The sequence below is a fragment of the Salmo trutta genome, chromosome 20, assembly GCF_901001165.1.
Source record: "Salmo trutta chromosome 20, fSalTru1.1, whole genome shotgun sequence".
NCBI lineage: Eukaryota > Metazoa > Chordata > Actinopteri > Salmoniformes > Salmonidae > Salmo > Salmo trutta.
This window is the reverse complement of record NC_042976.1, coordinates 5,574,193-5,598,412: the sequence shown is the minus strand read 5'-3', so window position 1 is coordinate 5,598,412 and position 24,220 is coordinate 5,574,193. Positions and strand designations below refer to the sequence as shown.

General features: G+C 43.7%; 1 protein-coding gene across 2 annotated transcripts; it reads left to right on the top strand.

Annotated features, from left to right (window-relative positions):
* Window positions 1–8,553: 8,553 nt before the first annotated feature.
* On the top strand, window positions 8,554–13,306 carry ercc1 (excision repair cross-complementation group 1). Of its 2 annotated transcripts, none has more exons than XM_029702081.1 (9): window positions 8,554–8,710; window positions 9,418–9,909; window positions 10,091–10,194; window positions 10,635–10,734; window positions 10,905–10,981; window positions 11,089–11,188; window positions 12,634–12,705; window positions 12,798–12,866; window positions 13,092–13,306. In XM_029702081.1, the coding sequence occupies exons 1-9, from the start codon at window positions 8,648–8,650 to the stop codon at window positions 13,152–13,154; spliced, it is 1,140 nt and encodes a 379-aa protein (XP_029557941.1). In that variant the 5' UTR covers window positions 8,554–8,647; the 3' UTR covers window positions 13,155–13,306. The 2 variants fall into 2 exon arrangements, with proteins under 2 accessions (XP_029557941.1, XP_029557940.1); XM_029702080.1 differs by having other exon boundaries at window positions 10,091–10,200.
* The last annotated feature ends 10,914 nt before the right edge of the window (window positions 13,307–24,220 follow it).

Genomic DNA, 24,220 nt, shown 5'->3' with positions numbered 1-24,220 from the left:
ACTGAGACTTCTTCAACAGCTGTCCATGCAACAAACTTTTTAAAGAGGCTACCTGTTTTTCTGTTGAAACCAGCTAGCATTTCTTCACAATGGAGACCAAGCTATCATCAATCATCAAGATAAGAGATATTATGGTATCAACTTAGAAAAGAGGTGTAGCCTCCTCTCTACCCAGAATCCCATGCGGTACTGCAGGGGGATTGAACTGTCTAACCCCTTGAATAGTTTAAAAACTGAAACTATTCTTGTCACGTCCGCCCTTCTCACAAAGAGGAATCCAGTACACATTACACTGTGTTATTAACGAACAAAAGTGTGTGTGTGTGTACTGTATTTGTGTTTGCATGTGTGTGTGTGTGTGTGTGTGTGTGTGTGTGATATTGAGGCTTGGTGCATGCTCTCTCTGACAGGTCCGTTTATCTAGTGATGGACATGAGGGTCATATCAGGGCTTTGTGTATTTTTAGCGGTCACAAGCGTGCCAACGGACAGAGCTACGGATGGAGGGGACGCTGCCTGGCACCATCTGGCCGTGGGCCCCGCTGTTTTTCTGGCACGGTGTTGGCCACCCTCCGTTCCCCATTACCCTGGCTCCCACCTACCCCCCTACCCTCCACCTACCCCCCTACCCTCCACCTACCCCCCCTACCCCCCTACCCTCCACCTACCCCGCTACCCTGGCCTACACCTACCCTCCTACCCTCCACCTACCGCCCTACCCTGGCCTACACCTACCCCCTACCATCCACCTACCCCCCTACCCTGGCCTACACCTACCCTCCTACCCTCCACCTAGTCCCCTACCCTGGCCTACACCTACTCTCCTACCCTCCACCTACCCTCCACCTACCGCCCTACCCTGGCCTACACCTACTCCCTACCCTCCACCTAACCCTACCCTGGCCTACACCTAACCCCCTACCATCCACCTACCCCCCTACCATGGCCTCTACCTACCCTCCTACCCTCCACCTACCCCCCTACCCTGGCCTATATCTACCCCCCTACCCCCTACCATCCACTTACCCCCCTACACCTACCCCCCTACCCTCCACCTACCCTTCTACCCAGGTCCATACCCTGGCCTACACCTACCCTCCTACCCTCCACTTACCCCCCTACCCTGGCCTACACCTACCCCCCTACCATCCACTTACCCCCCTACACCTACCCCCCTACCCCCTACCTACCCTTCTACCATAAGAGTCAGTCAGGGCCACAGGGCCAGTCTCTCATTAAAACTAGTTAACAGTCAGTCAGGGCCACAGGGCCAATCCCTCATTAACTAGTTAACAGTAGGTCAGGGCCACAGGGCCAGTCCCTCATTAACTAGTTAACAGTAGGTCAGGGCCACAGGGCCAGTCCCACATTAACTAGTTAACAGTCAGTCAGGGCCACAGGGCCAGTCCCTCATTAACTAGTTAACAGTAGGTCAGGGCCACAGGGCCAGTCTCTCATTAACTAGTTAACAGTAGGTCAGGGCCACAGGGCCAGTCTCACATTAACTAGTTAACAGTCGGTCAGGGCCACAGGGCCAGTCTCTCATTAACTAGTTAACAGTAGGTCAGGGCCACAGGGCCAGTCTCTCATTAACTAGTTAACAGTAGGTCAGGGCCACAGGGCCAGTCTCACATTAACTAGTTAACAGTCAGTCAGGGCCACAGGGCCAGTCCCTCATTAACTAGTTAACAGTCAGGGCCACAGGGCCAGTCCCTCATTAACTAGTTAACAGTAGGTCAGGGCCACAGGGCCAGTCTCTCATTAACTAGTTAACAGTAGGTCAGGGCCACAGGGCCAGTCCCTCATTAACTAGTTAACAGTAGGTCAGGGCCACAGGGCCAGTCCCTCATTAACTAGTTAACAGTAGGTCAGGGCCACAGGGCCAGTCTCTCATTAACTAGTTAACAGTCAGTCAGGGCCACAGGGCCAGTCTCTCATTAACTAGTTAACAGTCAGTCAGGGCCACAGGGCTGCTGGGGGTAAAGTGAGGGATTGCTGTGTGATCTAACGGAGCACTCCAGAGAGACAGGCTCCTTATGGTGGAGCTGACATCGACTCATTGGCTCAGAGCTGGCTCAGTGCAGACTATATAGTATACACCAGGGGTCAACCAGGCTCAGTGCAGACTATATAGTATACACCAGGGGTCATCCAGGCTCAGTGCAGGCTATATAGTATACACCAGGGGTTAACCAGGCTCAGTGCAGGCTATATAGTATACACCAGGGGTCAACCAGGCTCAGTGCAGGCTATATAGTATACACCAGGGGTCAACCAGGCTCAGTGCAGGCTCAGTGCAGGCTATACAGTATACACCAGGGGTCATCCAAATCAAATCAAAGTTTATTTGTCACGTGCGCCGAATACAACAGGTGTAGACCTTATAGTGAAATGCTTACTTACAGGCTCTAACCAACAGTGCGGGAAAAAAAATTAAAAAAAAGTGTGTGTGTGTAGGTAAGTAAAGAAATAAAACAACATTAAAAAGACATTTGAAAATAAGAGTAGCAAGGCTACATACAGACACCGGTTAGTCAGGCTTATTGAGGTAGTATGTACATGTGGGTATGGTTAAAGTGACTATGCATGGGTATGGTTAAAGTGACTATGCATATATGATGAACAGAGAGTAGCAGCAGAGTAAAGAGGGGTTGGCGGGTGGTGGGACACAATGCAGATAGCCCGGTTAGCCAATGTGCGGGAGCACTGGTTGGTCGGGCCAATTGAGGTAGTATGTACATGAATTAATAGTTAAAGTGACTATGCATATAAGATAAACAGAGAGTAGCAGCAGAGTAAAAGAGGGGTTGGGGGGGGGGGGCACACAATGCAAATAGTCCGGGTAACCATTTGGTTACCTGTTCAGGAGTCTTATGGCTTGGGGGTAAAAACTGTTGAAAAGGCTTAGTGCAGGCTATATAGTATACACCAGGGATCATCCAGGCTTAGTGCAGGCTATATAGTATACACCAGGGGTCATCCAGGCTCAGTGCAGGCTATACCGTCTCCACCAGGGGTCATCCAGGCTATATATAGTATACACCAGGGGTCATACAGGCTCAGTGCAGGCTATATAGTATTCACCTGGGGTTATCCAGGCTCAGTGCAGGCTATACAGGCAAAACTGCTCCAGCTCCTTCAAGTTGGATGGGTTCCACTGGTGTACAGCAATCTAAGTCATACCACATATTCTCAACTGGATTGAGGTCTGGGCTTTGACTAAACCATTCAAAGACATTATTTTCCAAGATGGCGTAGCAGTCAGGTGTCTTTGTCTTCGTCTTGTCGTGTCCTGTGTATACATCTTTGCATGTATTTTTTAAAATATTTGTTTAACCTCAACTTCAACATACCCTCCTGCAACCTGCCTCACCTAATGTGGTATGGATCTGCTATTTTCTTTACTTTAGAACCGGAACCCCCAACAGAAGCTAGCCAGCTAACTAGCTGCTAGATAGTAGTCAGCTAGCCACTGCTAGCGGTGATCAGCTAACCTTTAGCCCGGGCAACTCCTGCCAGTCCGAACAGCGCGATTCAACCCAGAGCATACCGGACTTCTTTTCCTCCACATCTCCGGATTCCTACCGCAAGCTCTGAACTTTTTCACCTGGATTATCACAGCTAGCTAGCTGCCATCCGAGTGGCTACTCCTGGCTAACGTCTCTGTCCCGAAGCAAGCACCAATTAGCCTGGAGCTAGCCTATGCTAGGCCCATCTCCTGGCTAGCTGAAGAGGTCCATCAGCCACTCCTTTGGCTACAATACCTTTTTTTGCCCTGGACCCCTTTTACTGCCGACACGGAGCCCCGCCGATCCATTCACAACTGGTCAACCGACGTAATCCACCCGAGGGGGTTTTCAACAGGCTACTCCATCGCAACATCCCCTGAATGCCCATCTGCTAGCCTGCTTGCCGCGGCCCGCTAGCTGTCTAGAGCATATCGGACTGTTAGCTGAAGACGTCCATCAGCCAATTTCTTGGGCTACAATACCCATTTTGCCAATTGGCCTGGACCATCTTACTACATGGTGCCCTGCCGATCCATCACAACTGGTCTGCGGACGTAACCGCCCGAGGGGGCTACAACTGACTCTTCCGTCGTGACGTCCCCCTAAGACCCTTCTGCTAGCCTGCTAGCCCTGGCCCGCAAGCTGTCTGAATCGCCGTGTCTCCAGCTCGCCTAGCTACTCACTAGACCGTATGATCCTTCGGCTATGCATGCCTCTCCCTAATGTCAATATGCCTTGTCCATTGCTGTTTTGGTTAGTAATTTTTGTCTTATTTCACTGTAGAGCCTCCAGCCCTGCTCAATATGCCCTAGTTCCACCTCCCACACATGCAGTGACCTCACCGGGTTTAAATGGTGTCTCTAGGGACAATACCGATCTCATCGTCACTCAATGCCTAGGTTTATCTCCACTGTATTCACATCCTACCATTCCCTTGTCTGTACATTATGCCTTGAATATATTCTTCCGTGCCCAGAAATCTGCTCCTTTTACTCTCTGTTCCGAACGCACTAGGCGACCAGTTCTTATAGCCTTCAGCCGTACCCTTATCTTACTCCTCCTCTGTTCCTCTGGTGATGTAGAGGTTAATCCAGGCCCTGTAGCGCCTAGCTCCACTCCTATTCCCCAGGCACTCTCATTTGTTGACTTCTGTAACCGTAAAAGCCTTGGTTTCATGCATGTTAACATTAGAAGCCTCCTCCCTAAGTTTGTTTTATTCACTGCTTTAGCACACTCTGCCAACCCGGATGTCCTAGCTGTGTCTGAATCCTGGCTTAGGAAGGACACCAAAATCCTGAAATTTACATCCCTAAAGCTATAACATTTTCCGACAAGATAGAACTGCCAAAGGGGGAGGAGTTGCAATCTACTGCAGAGATAGTATGACAGAACTCTGCAAGCTATCAAGGTATGTGCCCAAACAATGAGCTTCTACTTTTAAAAATCCACCTTTCCAGAAACAAGTCTCTCACCGTTGCCGCTTGCTATAGACCACCCTATGCCACCAGCTGTGCCCTCGACACCATATGTGAATTGATTGCCCCCCATCTTTCTTCAGAGCTCCTGCTGCTAGGTGACCTAAACTGGGACATGCTTAACACTCCGGCCATCCTATAATCTAACCTAGATGGCATCAATCTCACACAAATGATCAATGAACCTTCCAGGTACAACCCCAAATACGTAAACATGGGCACCCTCAGATATCATCCTGACCAACCTGCCCTTCCAAATTCACCTCTGCTGTCTTCAACCAGGATCTCAGCGATCACTGCCTCATTGCCTGCCTCCGTAATGGGTCTGCGGTCAAACGACCTCCACTTATCACTGTCAAACGCTCCCTAAAACACTTCAGCGAGCAGGCCTTTCTAATCAACCTGGCCCGGGTATCCTGGAAGGATATTGACCTCATTCCGTCAGTAGAGGATGCCTGGTTATTCTTTAAAAGTGCCTTCCTCACCATCTTAAATAAGCAGGCCCCATTCAAAAAAATGTAGAACCAGGAACAGATATAGTCCTTGGTTCACTTCAGACCTGACTGCCCTTGACCAGCACAAAAACATCCTGTTGCGTACAGCATTAGCATCGAATAGCCCCCACGATATGCAACTTTTCAGGGAAGTTAGGAACCAATATACACAGGCAGTTAGGAAAGCAAAGGCTAGCTTTTTCAATCAGAAATTTGCATGCTGTAGCACAAACTCCAAAAAGTTCTGGGACACTGTAAAGTCCATGGAGAATAAGAGCTCCTCCTCCCAGCTGCCCACTGCACTGAGACTAGGAAACACTGTCACCACCGATAAATCCAAGATAATTTCAATTTTCAATAAGCATTTAACAGTCAACAGCTCTTCACCCCCATAGCAACTTGCCCAAGCCTCCCAGCTTCTCCTTCACCCAAATCCAGATAGCTGATGTTCTGAAAGAGCTACAAAATCTGGACCCCTACGCACATGTCTGCACACGTGAACATGCACCTGTCATTACAGCCATAAATGGTTAATCATTTTTCGAAACGCAACATACAGTAGGCTACAGAAATACACTGCGTTTTACACCTGCATTTGGAGCTGAAAGTTATTCATGTTTGCAGACAATTTCAAATAGGGATGTCATGACACTTCTCTGTAGTCCAGAGCAAGCAAAATCATACCGGCTTACAGTGGTGTAAAGTACTGTCACGGTTGTCGTATGAACGAGACCAAGGTGCAGCATGTGTATCGGTCCACATATTTATTTATCTGTGAAACTATGCAAGACATAGAATAAACTATAAACAAAGCAATAACAAACCGTGACGACGCGATGCAACATACACTAACTCAAAATAATCTCCCACAACCACTACTGGGAAAAACAACAACTTAAATATGATCCCCAATTAGAGACAACGATGACCAGCTGCCTCTAATTGGGAATCATATGAAAACCCCAACCTAGAAAAAAGAACCTAGAACACAACATAGAATATTTAAACTAGACAAAAACCAACATAGAAAAAAGAAACTAGAACCAAACATAGAAATAAATAAACTAGACAAAACCCCCCAGTCACGCCCTGACCTACTCTACCATAGAAAAACACGAGCTCTCTCTATGGTCAGGAGGTGACAAGTACTTAAATAAAAATACTTGTAAATACTACTTAAGTCATTTTGGGGGGTATCTGAACATTACTTTCCTGTTAATATTTTTTGCAACTTTTACGTCAGTACATTCCTAAAGAAAATTATATGCTTTTTACTCCATACATTTTCCCTGACACCCAAAAGTACTCGTTACATTTTGAATACTTAGCAGTACAGGACAACGGTCAAATTCAGACACTTTCCAATAGAACATCCCTGGTCATCCTTACTGCCTCTGATCTGCCGGACTCACTAAACACACAGGATCGGATGGAAAGGACGTTCTGTCTGCACCGCACCATCACGTTGGAGGGCACCCTGCCTGCAGAGTACTCGTTGCCGGCCGAGTAGAACTGTTCTTCATCTCAAATATCGTAATAAATGAGCCTGAATAAGTTACATCTTCATTCCATAATAATGAAGGCAGTGCGATGTTACAGCCGTTTAATCTTTATACATACAATTAGTAGCCACCCACACTAGGCCTAATCTGAAATATAAAAATGTTCAATCAAACCGCCAGGTTGACTATTGTTCTGGCTAAAAAGGAGTCAGTAGTAGAATGCTAAACTGTATTTTATCTGGACGATAAACTTAAGCCTACTCTGTTTCGTGCCAGTCAAAATGGGAGGAAATTAAACTAATTATTTATTGTCACTAATCTGGATGTGCACGCACACCTTTGCACGCCAGTGCTGATGACTGGTCAACAATCAAGACAAGCAACTTTTTGGTTCTGAAGCGTAGATGGGAATTTAAGGACGAGTTCTGGGCAGAACAAGTACGACAAAAAAAAAATGATACTATATACAGCGCCAGTCAAAAGTTTAGACACACCTACTCATTTAAAGGGTTTTTATTTATTTTTACTATTTTCTACATTGTAGAATAATAGTGATGACATCAAAACTATGAAATAACACATGTGGAATGTTGTAGTAACCAAAAAAAAAGTGTTAAACAAATATATTTTATATTTGAAATTCTTTAAAGTAGCCACCCTTTGCCTCGAAGACAGCTTTGCACATTCTTGATATTCTCTCAACCAATTTACCACCACCTAAAAGAGCACAGTGGAGGCACAAAGGTGCATGTGCTCTACACAGGCAGAGCCTTATCTGCGCACGTACAGGGATGTGGCTAGTGTCACTGATTAATAGTTTGTTTTGGACCGGTACCACACAAAAAAAAGGCTATATTCACAAACATTACACAATAACCTATACTCATTAATAGGCACTGACTGTCTCATTATTAAATCGATAAAAACAGTTCCCGGTGCTGAATGAACATTCATTTTTGGGCCGACCACAAAATAGTGATGAGTAAAATTGGAAGATTATGCGCAGTTTCATAGGCCTACCATCTCAAAGTTAACCATCACCCTATGTTTCAAGGGTGTAGGCTAGCTAGCTATTCTAACTATTCAATTCAATTCAAGGGGCTTTATTGGCATGGGAAACATATGTAAACCTTGCCAAAGCAAGTGAAGTGAATATACTGTGCTGCTTGCTCCTGCCTGTGACTGAGTCCTGCATCTGAGGTTTCACACCCACAGAGTGACAGCCATGGGGCTCCTCCACTTCATTATCCTTCAGCAAAGGTTACACAATCATACAGCTTTGGTGTTTGTCTCTTTCCTTTAGTAGCCTACAATTGAAGATGTTTGCACACATCTGTTACTTAGCTGTCGTTTCCCAAGGGATTTTCCTCCAATTCTTTTCTTTCTTCAAAAAAGTACTTTCGGGGGGGGGGTTGGGGGTGCAATGCTCTGACAATGTTCAAAACACGCCGTCAGAAATGCGTTCAAGTCGACGAACCCTATTCCTTCTGTGGATCTCTTGCGTCCTCTGGTGACAGATTATGGAAATACTGCTAAGTGGAATCGATGACTCCTCGATCAACAGCATAAAGTCATGCCTGGTTGACGTTATCGACGCTCGGCGGTGGACGTCAAAAACAGAGGGGCAGGTAGCTATGTGGCTAGCTAGAGCATGTATTTGATTCAAATATGGAAAAAAAGAGGTTTAATATCAACCTAGACGACTCTGCCTTCACAAAAGAAAGAGCCCCGGTAAGTAAATCGTTAATAATCACCAGCTATGTTTCAAGGATGTAGGCTAGCTAGCTATTTTAACTATTCAATTCAATTCAGAGGGCTTTATAGGCATGGAAACACATGTTAACATTGCCAAAGCAAGTGAAGTGAATATACAAAAGTGAAATAAACAATAAAAATGAACAGTAAACATTACAGAAGTTCCAAAAGAATAAAGACATTACGTGTATATATATACAGTGTTGTAACGATGTACAAATGGTTAAAGTAGAAAAAGGACTATCCTAGTCTTGTTAGCGATCTAGCTAACTTAGCAGTGCTGACCAAAGCTACAGTAGAGATATTTGGTGTCTCGAAACACTCTGGAAACTGGTCTATCTTCTGTCCAGATTGTTCTATTTGGTTGCAGTTGTAGACAGACAACCAGTCCCTCAAACCTCAGGTGTAGCTAGTCTTTTTGTCGTTACTAAAGTCCGCTAGCTAAATTACTAAGATGTAACGTTAAGTGTTATTGTAGTTACACCTACAAGGAAGGTTGAAGGTAGCAAGTGGTTGAAAATACAGTTTTCCCGTTGTACTGTTTTGGACCTCTATACAATATTCATAACTTTCCATCTTGGCTTTGATTTGTAGAGTGTTGCAATACACATTGCATATGTCACATTTTGGAGAACTACATGGGCACATGGTTAATAAAGCCACCCACCTGGGTTCTCTTGCAGGTGAAACCCCTGTTCCAGCCTTCATCTAAGGCAGGCCAGAGTGCAGCAGCAGCAGCATCATCATCATCATCAACCACCTCTGAGACCACAGCTCAGCTTGTACCCCTGTCTGCTGGCCAACCGCTATCCTACGCAGAGTTTATTGTCCAGAGCAAAGGCCATGCACCTCTGCGAGTCCCCTCGTCCAGGGTGGCTGCAGGGACTGGGACAGGGATAGATACAGAGACTGGTAGTTTGAAGCAGGGTCCCAGTCAAGGTGGGCCTGATGTGACGTCGTCGTCCTCTGTGGAGTGTGAGAGGCCTCAGGACCAGGCCCAGGGGACAAAGGATCCGGGTTCTGGTGGACCACCAGGGGTTACAGAGGGAGAGGAGGGGCAGAGGGCTGGGACTGAGCAGAAGCAGGGGGAGGGTCAAGGGTCAGAGGGCAGCAACATCCTAGGTCATCCTAAACTAGTGGGGTCTGGTAATAGTATCATAGTCAGCCCCAGACAGGTAAGAGTGATGGATGTTAATAAAAGTTACAGTTGAAAAAGTGTCGTACCTAAGTAGCATTCTTACCAACATAATAATTTAATTTAATGTCTTTGTTCAGAGAGACTTTACCAATAACTTAAGAAAGCTTTGATGTGTTGTCTTACTAATTAATCTTCACAACTTGGTTGTTATTGTGCAGAGAGGAAACCCCATTCTGAAGTTTGTGAGGAGTGTGCCTTGGGAGTTTGGAGAAGTGGTCCCTGACTATGTCCTGGGACAGACAACCTGCGCTCTCTTCCTCAGGTCGCTGTGTGTGTACAATACATGCTTTATGGAATTTTTACCGTGTGTGTGTGATGTGGCCTTTTCTGTTCCACTGAAACCTGTTATGCATGCTCACCTCTCACCTAGTTAGTGAGTAGCCGCTAGCCACTTCTCTTCTTTTCTTGTTGTTTTATTCTGTGAACCTTTACACCTTCACATAAATGTTGCTATGCATGCAACGACTTCCCTGGAACAAACGATGGTGACTTCTCAGAAATGGACTGTTGCTATGCATGCAACGACTTCTCTGGAACAAACGATGGTGATATTTGCTAGTCATGTTCTAATAGTATCTCCCTCTTGTATTTGTGTCTGTGCTTGTTGGATGATGTCCTGGCTTGTTGGATGATGTCCTGGCTTGTTGGTGTTGTCCTGGCCTGGCTCTGTTGTACTGTTCTTGCTCCTTGTTGGACCGGCAGTCTGAGGTACCACAACCTCAACCCCAACTACATCCACGATCGTCTCAAACTGCTGGGCCAGACCTTCACCCTCAGGGTTCTACTGGTGTTAGTTGATGTGGTGAGACTAGAAAATTGGTATTTTCTCCTCATTTATTGTTGAATTTAATTAGAGGTCATGATTATAGTGTAAAAATAATTTTATACTGATCATTTTTCAGTTTACACATTGCAGATTTGCCTAATACCCCACTCTCTCCCGTCCCCACTCTCCCTGGGGGTGTTTTGCAGAAAGACCCTCACCATTCTCTGAAAGAGCTGGCTCGTATCTGCATCATGGCTGACTGCACTCTCATCCTGGCCTGGAGGTAACCCTCTCGCCCCCTGGCCTGGCGGTGACCCTATCCATTCCTTACTATGTAATGACAATGTTTGAGAGTGAAGATTTTAAGTTGGAGCTTATTTTTCTTAACAGTCCAGAGGAGGCGGGGCGTTACCTGGAGACGTACAAGTCCTATGAGAAGAAACCAGCTGATCTGCTGAAGGAACATGTGGAGAAAGACTACCTGTCGAAGGTCTGAGCCATTATTGGCAATAACCAACTCTATATTAATACACTGAACAAAAATATAAACGCAAAATGTAAAGTGTTGGTTTCATGAGCTGAAGTAAAATATCCCAGAAATGTTCCTTATGCACAAAGATCTTATTTCTCCTCAATGAGGTGCACAAATGTGTTTACATCCCTGTCAGTGATAATTTCTCCTTTGCCAAGATAATCCATCTACCTACCTGACAGGTGTGGCATATCAAGAAGCTGAGTAGACAGCATGATTATTACACAGGTGCCCCTTGTGCTGGGAGACAATAAAAGGCCACTGTAAAATGTGCAGTTTTGTCACACAATACCATAGATATTTTAAGGGATTGTGCAATTGGCATGCTGACTGCAGGAATGTCCACCAGAGCTGTTGCCAGATAATTGAATGGTAATTTCTCTACCATTAGCCGCCTCCGACATCGTTTCAAAGAATTTGGCAGTACGTCCAAGTGGCCTCACAACCGCAGACCATGTGTAATCACGCCAGCCCAGGACCTCCACATCCTGATTCTTCACCTGCGGAATCGAATGAGACCAGTAACTCGGACAGCTTATGAAACTGTGGGTTTGCACAGCCAAAGAATTTCTGCACAAATCTGTCAGAAACCGTCTCGGGGAAGCTCATCTGCGTGCTCGTCATCTTCACCAGGGTCTTGATCTGAATGTAGTTTGGCGTTGTAACCGACTTCAGTGGGCAAATGCTCACTTTTGCTGGGCACTGGAGAAGTGGGCTTTTCACAGATGAATCCCAGTTTCATCTTTAGCGGGGAGATTGTAGACAGCGTGTATGGCGTTGTTCACAATCAGCTCACCCACACAGAGTGCCCTATGGTGGGGTTATGGTATGGGCAGGCATAAGCTACGGACAACGAACACAATTGCATTTTTACGATGGCAATTTGAATGCACAGAGATGCCGATAACACCCGTTTTAAATAAACATGTCACCCATGTATTATGTTTGGGATGCTCTGGATCGACTTGTTCGACAGCGTATTCCAGTTCGCATCAATATCCAGCAAGAAGAGTGGGACAACATTCCACAGGCCACAACTAACAACCTGATCCACTATAGGTGAAGGAGATGTCGCACGGCATGAGGCAAATGGTGGACACACCAGATACTGACTGGTTTTCAGAATTTTTATATATATATTTTTTAAGGTATCTGTGACCAACAGATGCGTATCTGTATTCCCAGTCATGTGACAAACATAGATTAGGGCCTAATTAATTTATTCATTTATTTCAATTGACTGATTTCCTTTTAAGAACTAACTCAGTAAAAACTTAGAAATTGTTGCTTTTATATTTTTGTTCAGTGTACTACTTGTCTACGGTCTGAGCTGTTACAGAGCCATAGCCAACAGTACTTTAAAATTATTTATTTTTTTAATGAGAAGTGTGTTGTTTTTACAGGTGACGGACTGTCTGACCACTGTGAAGTCTGTCAACAAGACTGACTCTATCACTCTGCTGTCAACCTTCTCTGTAAGAGGCTGTCATTATATATTGAAATGAACCGTAGTAGTGTACTCAAATGAATTGTTTTGAGTTGAGATGAGAGATGGTCTTTTTCTCAGTCCTTAGAGGGGATCATCACTGCAGCTAAAGAGGACCTGGTTCTCTGTCCTGGACTGGGACCACAGAAGGTGAGCAGGAAGGAATGTGTTTGACAGAAAGAGAGGAAATAGTGTTCACTTGAATTTTAAATATGACCTTCAACATTTTAATTATTATAATTCAGTGTGATTATTTCCAAATGTTGATGGTTATTTCAAACCATCCGCGAACTGTGTCAGTTTTCCTTAGTTAGTCTCCTTGCATTATTGTGTGTGTGTGTGTGTGTGTGTGTGTGTGTTTGCTGTGTCCTACAGGCCAGACGTCTCTATGACGTGCTACACCAGCCCTTCCTCAAGGCCAAGAAGAAAGACGGCTGACCCACAGATAGTCCTTACTACTGTACTGTTGACCTTTCTCCTCAGCAGGAAACTGGCTTCCATAATGGCCCACCTCTATCCTAAGGACTGGTTCAACTGTAATGTAATGTTGATTTTTACATTTGTATAAAAATAAAACACAAGAAAATAGATCTTGAGTCAATACATGTTAGAATCACCTTTGGCAGTGATTACAGCGCTGAGTCTGTCTGGGTAAGTCCACACCTGGACTGTACGATATTTTGTTGTTCTTTTTTGAATTCTTCAACTCTGTCAAATTGGTTTTTGATCATTGCTAGACAACCATTTTCAGGTCTTGCCATAGATTTTATAGCAGATTTAAGTCAAAACTGTAATTCGGCCACTCGAAAGTTCACTGTCTTCTTGGTAAGCAACTCCAGTGTAGATTTGGTCTTGTGTTTTAGGTTATTGTCCTGCTGAAAGGTGAATTCATCTCCCATTGTCTGGTGGAAAGCAGACTAAACCAGACCTGTGGTTAGCTCCAGTCTGTTTTTAGTTATTTTTTTATCCTGAAAAACTTAATGATTACAAGCATACCCATAACATGATGCAGCCACCACTATCAGGGATGCAAACTATTCATCTTTCAGTGAAATTTGCCGTTTTGAATCCAAAATAAGTGACCTAAGTGATTCGTGTAGATCCGATGAGAGAAGTTTGGGCGAGGGGGGGCTTTGGTTGACTACTGGCTGTATGCCAACGAGTGATGCGCCTTTGGAGCAATACTGGCTGTATCCAAGGCTGTTACGGGAATTAAGTTCTCAATGTTCTTAAACCGAGCTTCAATTAAACTACTCAGTCTGCCCCCCAGAGGGTGTAAGATTCTAGTTGAATGAAGCAGACTGAGAGTCGGCCTACAATTGGTCAGAATGTTTATTTACGAGAGCTCTAAAATCCATACAATGCACACAGCCTTTTATATTACACATTTCGTCATACAAATGAACTTACATCAGTAGAGAACTCCACCCCGCTTTAGGCGGCTGTATTTTTCCACAGTACCCAGACCACCTGTCTCCTTATCTTTTGCCAGCCTAGCCATTTTCGGGCAGTTGTTCCCCTCCCTAACTTAGGGAGGCCCATTTTCCTGTTCCTTTCACAGGGTCGTCTTATCAACTCGGCCCTGCTCATTTTGAAATAGTAACAGTGTCTTACTCACACACAGTATTGGAATATAGTTTTTAACCCATTATTATAGCCTTATAATTTCAAATACATTTCAACAGGTTATATGGTTTCTGAGTGAATTCATTTAGTCAAACCTTTAATCATATAATTTCCATTACAAAGGCTCAGCCAATCATTCACATAACAACATAATGCAGCATGTGACTGAAGAGAGAAAAGACGACCAATGTAATAGTTAGAGCATCAGTGTGCGCTCTGGAAAGAGAGTAGAATGGCAATTTGGCAGTTATTTATTTACAGCAGCGCGTCTCCTGAACGATATCGACGAGGTAGGTGAGAAGCTTGACAAGGTGATGAAGCATACTTCATGAGCTGTAACCGAAAAACAACTGGCATTTGGAAAGTTTGAGATGAGGGAGAAAGTGTGGTGGAACAGGCTTTTGCTAGTATTGTTAAGTATCTTACTAGCTCGATCAAATTATCCGTTAGCTAGCCAGAGAAATGTTGAGCAACTTTAGCCAACTTAACTGATCAAACAGAATTTATGGTGTGAAAATTAGCTGGCTAATAAAGTCAAGACAGCTATCATTTGTAACCTAACCAATTCGCTATAGTGCTAACTGGTAACGTTATACGACTCCTTGCCCTTCCTGAAGTTATAACGTGTTAATTGCTGACTGGACCCTGGCAATCTGTGTGAAATGTTAACTAGCTAATGAACTAATGTTTTCCCAAAGGGTATTATGCTCCGCTGGCACATTGTACACTTTCTGTGGACATCTGTTCTACAATGTAATAACCTGCAGTGTCGCCCAAAGATAATGCTTTTGTTGTGTTGAACTTGACAGTAATGTGTGTGTGAGAGGGGATTATTACATGTTTTACTCAGTGAATGTTATTTTTGCACACATGTAGCCTTATGCATTTGATCGATGAACTTAAGATGTTTTTTTTTTTCCCAAGTGAAATATTAATGTGTGGTCACAAGCGTTCTATTATAAAGGCTGTCATGGCTAACTGCAATAGCGGTTAGAGCGTTGGACCAGTAACCAAAAAGTTGCTGGATCGAATCCCTGAGCTGACAAGGTAACATTTTGTGTATTGTTTTTTTTCTCAAGACTTGAGTGTCATTTGCAGTTTTTTAGCTGTGATTTAGGTTCACATTAACCACTTTTTATTTTACACACAAAGACTGATCATGTAGATCATATTCTTTGTTGTTTAATTCGTTAACCTGCATTTCCCCCTAGCAGGGATTTTTTTGCCTCCTATCACAGCCATTAAACTCAAACTGTTTTAAAGTCACCATTGGCCTCATGGTGAAATCCCTGAACGGTTTCCTTCCTCTCCGGCAACTGAGTTAGGAAGGACGCCTGTATCTTTGTAATAAATAGGTCTATTGATACACCATCTAAAGTGTAATAACTTCACCATGCTCAAAGGGATATTCAGTGTCTTTTTTTAAAAAAATCTACCATTAGGTGCCCTTCTTTGTGAGGCATTGGAAAAACTCCCTAGACTTTGTGTTTGAATCTGTGTTTGAATCTGTGTTTGAAATGCACTGTTTGACTGAGGGACCCTACATATAATTGTATGTGTGGGGTGTTTACCATGATTTTTTTTAATGACTATTATTGCACACAGTGAGTCCATGCAATTTATTATGTCACTTGTTAAGGAAATGTTTACTCCTGAACTTATTTAGGCTTGCCGTAACAAAAGGGTTGAATACTTATTATCTCAAGACATTTCAGCTTTTAATTTTTAATTTTAACATTTTGGAAAACATAATTCCACTTTGACGTTATGGGGTATTGTGTGTAAGTCAGTGAAAAAACATCTCAATTTAATCCATTGTTTATTCAGGCTGTAACACAACAAAATGTGGAACAAGTAAAGGGCTGTACATTATTTCTGAAGGCATTTGCAAAGTCATCAACAGTTATTTATTTCAATTCAACCCAGGATTCAACTAAAACTAGACAAAACATACAGTGAGGGAAAAAACGTATTTGATCCCCTGCTGATTTTGTACGTTTGCCCACTGACAAAGAAATTATCAGTTTATAACTTTAATGGTAGGTTTATTTGAACAGTGAGAGACAGAATAACAACAACAAAAATCCAGAAAAACGCATGTCAAAAATGTTATAAATTGATTTGCATTTTAATGAGGGAAATAAGTATTTGACCCCTCTGCAAAACATGACTTAGTACTTGGTGGCAAAACCCTTGTTGGCAATCAGAGGTCAGACGTTTCTTGTAGTTGGCCACCAGGTTTGCACACGTCTCAGGAGGGATTTTGTCCCACTCCTCTTTGCAGATCTTCTCCAAGTCATTAAGGTTTCGAAGGCTGACGTTTGGCAACTCGAACCTTCAGCTCCCTCCACAGATTTTCTATGGGATTAAGGTCTGGAGACTGGCTTGGCCACTCCAGGACCTTAATGTGCTTCTTCTTGAGCCACTCCTTTGTTGCCTTGGCCGTGTGTTTTGGGTCATTGTCATGCTGGAATACCCATCCACGACCCATTTTCAATGCCCTGGCTGAGGGAAGGAGGTTCTCACACAAATACTTTTTTCCCTCACTGTAGGCTTAGGGTTTCAAGCGTTGGTTGATTTCAAATGTAATCTTCAAGTTAGTCATGAATATGTTGAATTCACGTCTCCATTTCAACCAAAAATCTAAATTTAAAGAATAGGACTAAATCAAATCACACTTTATTTAAGATTAGATTAAGTCCTTCGCGTCATCATTTTTTGGGGGGTTGAGATGTAGAGCAACATATCAGTTATTCATTTGTAGACTGTGACGACCCTCCCACTCTGTCTGCCGTATTCTCTCTCTTGGTTCTTGTTTCCTTATTAGGATGCCGGTGGGCGGAGTTGGAAGGGTCGTCAGCTAAATGGGAAGCACCTGGGCCCGGGTGTGTCCCAGGATAAAGAGACCTCTTCCACATTCTCTCCATGCAGACACCTTGTTGTTTTTGGTTGTGCTAGTTGTGGTATCTAATAAATATATATTTTTGATACTCCTTGTCTCCACGTTGTCTCCCTTTTGTTGCGAACTCTGAGCCGGTTCGTAACAAGACAAACTGGATTGTGTTTGGTTGTCAACTCAAATATCAACATTTGAAGGTGATGTACTGTGTCTTCGTCTTAGACTAAGTCAGCGGAACTGTCTACACATTTATTTTATTTTATTTAGTCCTATTCTTTAACATTGATTCTTGGTTGAGATGGAGACATGTATCCAACATATCTTTTTTTTTTTTTTTGTAACAGTATTTTTATTGGAGTTTCACAATTTTCACCCATATTAAGAGATACAAAGCAAAAAAAACAGCACTCACTTACACATACCTGCATATGTATATATATATATACACATTGTAGAACTGATCTGTCTTAGAATGCAATGTACATGTCAGATATTCCAGTGGCACCCATTCAAATAGTATCTTATGCCAATCTTTAATAGAAGGAACCTTATCACTAATCCACTGTAAAAGGATGTTTTTCCTCGCTGCGAAGTTAAGGATGTTGTAAAGCCTCCTCTTACCCACAGAAGTTACATGCCTACTGGGGAGAACTAACAGTAGAGAAACTGGGTCCAATTCTAGATCAACCCCTAGGATCTTTTCAATTTCTTACAGAACACCAGACCAGTATCTTTGTATTTTGGTACATGACCATAAACAATGTGTTAGGGTGCCTGTATCAGTTTTACATTTAAGACACTGAGGAAGAGGGGCTAAAAGCATGTCTGCGATTTGGGGATATATGCAATCTGTGTGTTATTCTTAATTGAATTGCTCTAGTATGATTACATATAGATATTGTTTTTGCATATTTCCAAATGTCCTCCCACATCTCTTCGTCAATAGTAACAGACAATTCTTTCTCCCACACTTGTTTCACCCTCTGTGTCGGCATCAGAAAAGGACCTTGAAGCATCATAAAACACACTTAGACATTTTCCTTTGTGGGAAGAAAGTACTCTGGTCAGATGAGACTAAAATTTAGCTTTTTGGCCATCAAGGATAATGCTATGTCTGGCGCAAACCCAACACCTCTCATCACCCCGAGAACACCATCTCCACAGTGAAGCATGGTGGTGGCAGCATCATGCTGTGGGGATGTTTTTCATTGGCAGGGACTGGGAAACTGGTCAGAATTGAAGGAATGATGGGTGGCGCTAAATACAGGGAAATTCTTGAGGGAAACCTGTTTCAGTCTTCCAAGGATTTGAGACTGGGACGCAGGTTCACCTTCCAGCAGGACAATGACCCTAAGCATACTGCTAAAGCAACACTCAAGTGGTTTAAGGGTAAACATTTAAATGTCTTGGAATGGCCTAGTCAAAGCCCAGACCTCAATCCAATTGAGAATCTGTGGTATGACTTAGAGATTGCTGTACACCAGCGGAACCCAGCCAACATGAAGGAGCTGGAGCAGATTTGCCTTGAAGAATGGGTAACAATCCCAGTGGATAGATGTACCAAGCTTATAGAGACATACCCCAAGATACTTGCTGCTGTAATTGCTGCAAAAGGTGGCTCTACTAAGTATTGACTTTGGGGGGGTGAACAGTTATGCATGTTCAAGTTTAGATTTTTTTGTCTTTTTCTTGTTTGTATCACAATAAAAAATATTTTGTATCTTCAAAGTGGTAGGCATGTTGTGTAAATCAAGTGATACAAACCCCCCCAAAATCCATCTTCATTTCAGGTTGTAAGGCAACAAAATAGGAAAAATGCCAACCTGGGTGAATACTTTCGCAAGCCACTGTATGTCTGTGTTTTGTGTGTGTGTGTGTGTGTGTGTGTGTGTGTGTGTGTGTGTGTGTGTGTGTGTGTGGGTGTGTGGGTGTGTGTGGGTGCGTATATATAGTCTAGTGAGTGAGTGTGTGTATATACAGTCTAATGAGTGTGTGTATATGGTGTGTATATATAGTCTAGTGAGTGTGTGTATATAGATTAGTGAGTGTGCGTAGGGTCAGTGCAAGGTAGAGTCAGTGCAGTTCATTTGGGTACCATTAATGGACTATTTAATAGTCCTATGGCTTAGGGGTGGAAGCTGTCTCTGAGCCTGTTGGTCCGAGAGCCGATGTTTCGGTACCGTTTGCCGGACTGTATCAGAGTGAACAGTCTATGACACGGGTGGCTGGAGTTTTTGGCAATTTTTCTGGTCTTTCTCTGACACCGCCTGATATAGAGGTCCTGGATGGCAGGGAGCTCGGCCCCAGTGATGTACTGGTCTGTCCGCACCACCCTCTGTAGCGCTTTGGGGTCAAGGGCAGTGCATTTTCCATACCAAGCGGTGATGCAGCCAGTCAAGATGATCTCGATGGTGCAGCTGTAGAATGTTCTGAGGATCTGAGGGCCCATAGCAAATCTTTTCAGCCTCCTGAGGGGGAAGAGGCACTGCTGTGCCCTCTTCATGACTGTGCGGGTGTGTGTGGACCATGTTAAGGCCTTAGTGATGTGGACACCATGGAACTTGAAGCTCTTGACCCGCTCCACAACTGCCCCGTTGATGTAGATGGGGGAATGCTCTCCCTTCTTTCTGCTGTAGTCAACGATCAGCTCCTTGGTCTTATTGACGTTGAGGGAGAGGTTGTTGACCTGGCACCACACTAAGTCTCTGACCTCCCTGTAGGCTGTCTCATCACCTTCGGTGATCAGGCCAACCACCATTGTGTCATCAGCAATCTTGATGATAGTGTTGGATTCATGCGTGGCCACGCAGTCGTGGGTGAACGGGGAGTACAGGAGGGGACTAAGCACACACCCCTGCGGGTGTTGAGGGTTAGCGTAGGAGAGATGTTGTTGCCTACCCTCACCACCTGGAAGCCGGCCCATCAGGAAGTCCAGGATCCAGTTGCAGAGAGAGAGGTTGAGTCCCAGGGTCCGTAGCTTGGTGATGAGCTTGGAGGGGACTATCGTGTTGAACGCTGAGCTGTAGTCTAAGAACAGCATTCTCATATAGTTATTTCCCCTCATGTCCAGATGGGAGAGGGCAGTGTGAAGTGCAATTCAGATTGCATCATCTGTGGATCTGTTGGGGCGGTAAGTGTTGTCGTGACGTTGTATTAGTTAATGTGACGACTGTTGCTCATCGAATGATTAACAGTTTATAATTGCATGATTAACTGAATCAAGCAATGAATCAAGGAATCTGCACGGACCCGGGTCCCACCACTGACTTCGTACCACACCAATCTTAGTTGATTATTTATTTACTAGAAAGCTAAAATGATGATAAAAGATACACATACACAAAACACAGTCTAGGCTATTGATTAGGACTTAGTATAACGGGCCAACACACTATGGCGTGTGTTACCCAAAATGGGGATTTAACCTGTTGGGGCTAGGGGGCAGTATTTTCACGGCCGGATAAAAAACGTACCCGATTTAAACTGGTTACTACTCTTGCCCAGAAATGAGAATATGCATATTATTAGTAGATTTGCATAGAACACACTCTAAAGTTTCTAAAACTGTTTGAATGGTGTCTGTGAGTATAACAGAACTCATATGGCAGGCAAAAACTTGAGAAGATTACAAGCAGGAAGTGCCCTCTCTGCGATTTTCTAGTTCTGCTTTTGCTTGTCTATCGAAACTACAGTATCCGTGGGGTTATGTTGCACTTTCTAAGGCTTCCATTGGCTCTCTAAAGCCGCCAAAAAGTGGATTGGGGGGTCACCTGTCTCTGGGCAAAGTATAGGAGCACTGTTTGTTAGTGGACTGCCTGAGGACAAAGGGAATGGAAATGCGCGTACAACATTGTCCGGTTGGAATATTATTGCTATTTTACGAGAAAAATCGCATAATAATTTATTTTAAACAGCAGTTGACATGCTTCTAAGTACAGTAAAGGAACATTTAGAATTTTTTTGTCACGAAATGCGCTCGCGTGTTACCTTTTGGATAGTGACCTGAACGCACGAACAAAACGGAGGTATTTGGATAATATTTATGGATTATTTGGAACCAAAACAACATTTGTTGTTGAAGTAGAAGTCCTGGGAGTGCATTCTGATGAAGAACAGCAAAGGTAATCCAATTTTTCTAATAGTAATTCTGAGTTTACTGAGCCCCGACGTTGGCGGGTGTCTGAATAGCTAGCCATGATGGCCGAGCTATGTACTCAGAATATTACAAAATGTGCTTTCGCCGAAAAGCTGTTTTTTTGTTTTTTTGTGACATATGCTTGCTTGAAAAATGGCTGTGTGGTTATTTCTGGCTATGTACTCTCCTAACATAATCTAATGTTTTTCTTTCGCTGTAAAGCCTTTTTGAAATCGGACAATGTGGTTAGATTAACGAGAGTCTTATCTTTCAAATGGTGTAAAATAGTCGTATGTTTGAAATATTGAAATTATAGCATTTCTGAGGTTTTGAATTTCGTGCCACCCTCTACCACTGGCTGTTGAATAGAGTGGGACGCTCACGTCCCACTTTTCCCATAGAAGTTAAAAGAGAGAGAAACAAAGAAAGTACACGAGAGAAATATACATTTGGGTGCATTTGTCAGCTATGCTTATTTTAACCCTAGCCTTGCCCTGAACTGCTGCTCTTATGGGTCAGAATATAATGATGTAATTACGTGTTGGAGATCTCAGATGGGAAGCTCCACGTGGGTCGTTTAGGCTTCTCAATGATGCACTTCTCCGGCGCAACTCTGGTTGTCCTCACGATGTCAGTGTCCTTCTTGGCTTAGTGGTCTGATTCCTCGCCCTTGCTCTGAAAGGGGTCTTCTGAGGACAGACAGCTCTGTAGCTCAGAGCTCACAGCGTAGGAATGAAACAGTGTAGATACCACGATTCAATGAAGAGTGGAGGCTAGGTGGTTCGGCTTGAATTCACCCGCTTAGACACAGCTACTTATCCGTAGCTTGGGTAGAAAAATATTTATTTGTCTTCAACCTTGTGTTGCGTTTTGAATTTCGTTGAACTTTTAGACCTTGGCTGCAGCTTGGGGTCACTTCGTCTTATCTGTTCATTCTTCACTCCCCTGTCTTATACCTTCGGGTCAGAAGTGGGCGTAACCGCCTTTAGGGCAATTCTCTGGGCATACCGAGTTAAGAGACAAGGCCTAGATTTTACTCAAATCCAATTTTAGACAACTAACTTCACATTTCATCTTTACCAAAACATTGTCTTTGATTTGGACATTTTCCACACAATGTTCAATGTATAAACATCAGGCATATACTGGGAAAACTCTTAAAGGTACAATGTTTTCGTAATAACGTCATCTCTTAACCTTTAATAACAAGACAAAAATTACATACATTTTCCTATTCCATCTATCGTCATGACCACCATTGTGGCTGACGGAAACCATTGTTCCAAAGTCCCTTTGTTGCATGTTTAATGTTCTGAGGCCAGTTCTCCATAGTGAGAGGACAAAGGAATTTGTCTGTGGCCTAAGATTTATCATGGGTGTGAGGGGTCATAAAACCCCCACATCTTCAGACCCCTAGATCTCTCCTCCTCTGTTGGGGGTTGAGAGATAATCTGTAGGGTTGTGGTCTCCTGTAACCTGACATGATCAGGACAGTCATGACAGTGTATTGACATTGAATTGACATCCTGACATTTAATCCTAGTAAAAATTCCCTGTCTTAGGTCAGTTAGGATCAGAATAATAGTAGAGAGAATGTTTTATTTCAGCTTTTATTTCTTTCGTCACATTCCCAGTGGGTCAGACGTTTACATACACTCAATTAGTATTTGGTAGCATTGCCTTTAAATTGTTGAACTTTGGTCAAGTGTTTCAGGTAGCCTTCCACAAGCTTCCCACAATAGGTTGGGTGAATTTTGGCCCATTCCTCCTGACAGAGCTGCTGTAACTGCGTCAGGTTTGTAGGCCTCCTTGCTCACACACACTTTTTCAGTTCTGCCCACACATTTTCTATGGGATTGAGGTCAGGGCTTTGTGATGGCCACTCCAATACCTTGACTTTGTTGTCCTTTAGCCATTTTGCCACAACATTGGAAGTATGCTTGGGGTAATTGTCTATTTGGAAGACCCATTTGCGACCAAGCTTTAACTTCCTGACTGATGTCTTGAGATGTTGCTTCAATATATACACTTAATTTTCCATGCTCATGACGCCATCTGTTTTGTGAAGTGCACCAGTCCCTCCTGCAGCAAAGCACCCCCACAACATGATGCTGCCACCCCCGTGCTTCACGTTTGGGATGGTGTTCTTCGGCTTGCAAGCCTCCCCCTTTTTCCTCCAAACGTAATGATGGTCATTATGGCCAAACAGATCTATTTTTGTTTCATCAGACCAGAGGACATTTCTCCAAAAGGTACGATCTTTGACCCCATGTGCAGTTGCAAACCGTAGTCTGGCTTTTTTTATGGCAGTTTTGGAGCAGTGGCTTCTTCCTTGCTGAGAGGCCTTTCAGGTTATGTCGATATAGGACTCGTTTTAGTATGGATATAGATACTTTTGTACCTGTTTCCTCCAGCATCTTCACAAGGTCCTTTGCTGTTGTTCTGGGATTGATTTGCACTTTTCGCACCAAAGTACGTTCATCTCTAGGAGACAGAACGTGTCTCTTTCCTGAGCGGTATGCCGGCTGCGTGGTCCCATGGTGTTTATACTTGCGTACTATTGTTTGTACAGATGAACGTTGTACCTTCAGGCGTTTGGAAATTGCTCCCAAGGATGAACCAGACTTGTGGAGGTCTACAATTTTTTTGCTGAGGTCTTTGCTGATTTCTTTTGATATTCCCATAATGTCAAGCAGAGGCACTGAGTTTGAAGGTAGGCCTTGAAATACATCCACAGCTACACCTCCAATTGACTCAAATGATGTCAATTAGCCTATCAGAAGCTTCTAAAGCCATGACATCATTTTCTGGAATTTTCCAAGCTGTTTAAAGGCACAGTCAACT

Coding starts and splice junctions, on each gene's coding strand:
- ercc1 (XM_029702080.1), top strand. CDS start 8,648: ATGGAAAAAAAGAGGTTTAATATCAACCTAGACGACTCTGCCTTCACA. Junction 8,711..9,417: donor TCACAAAAGAAAGAGCCCCG/GTAAGTAAATCG, acceptor GTTCTCTTGCAG/GTGAAACCCCTGTTCCAGCC. Junction 10,982..11,088: donor ACTCTCATCCTGGCCTGGAG/GTAACCCTCTCG, acceptor TTTTCTTAACAG/TCCAGAGGAGGCGGGGCGTT.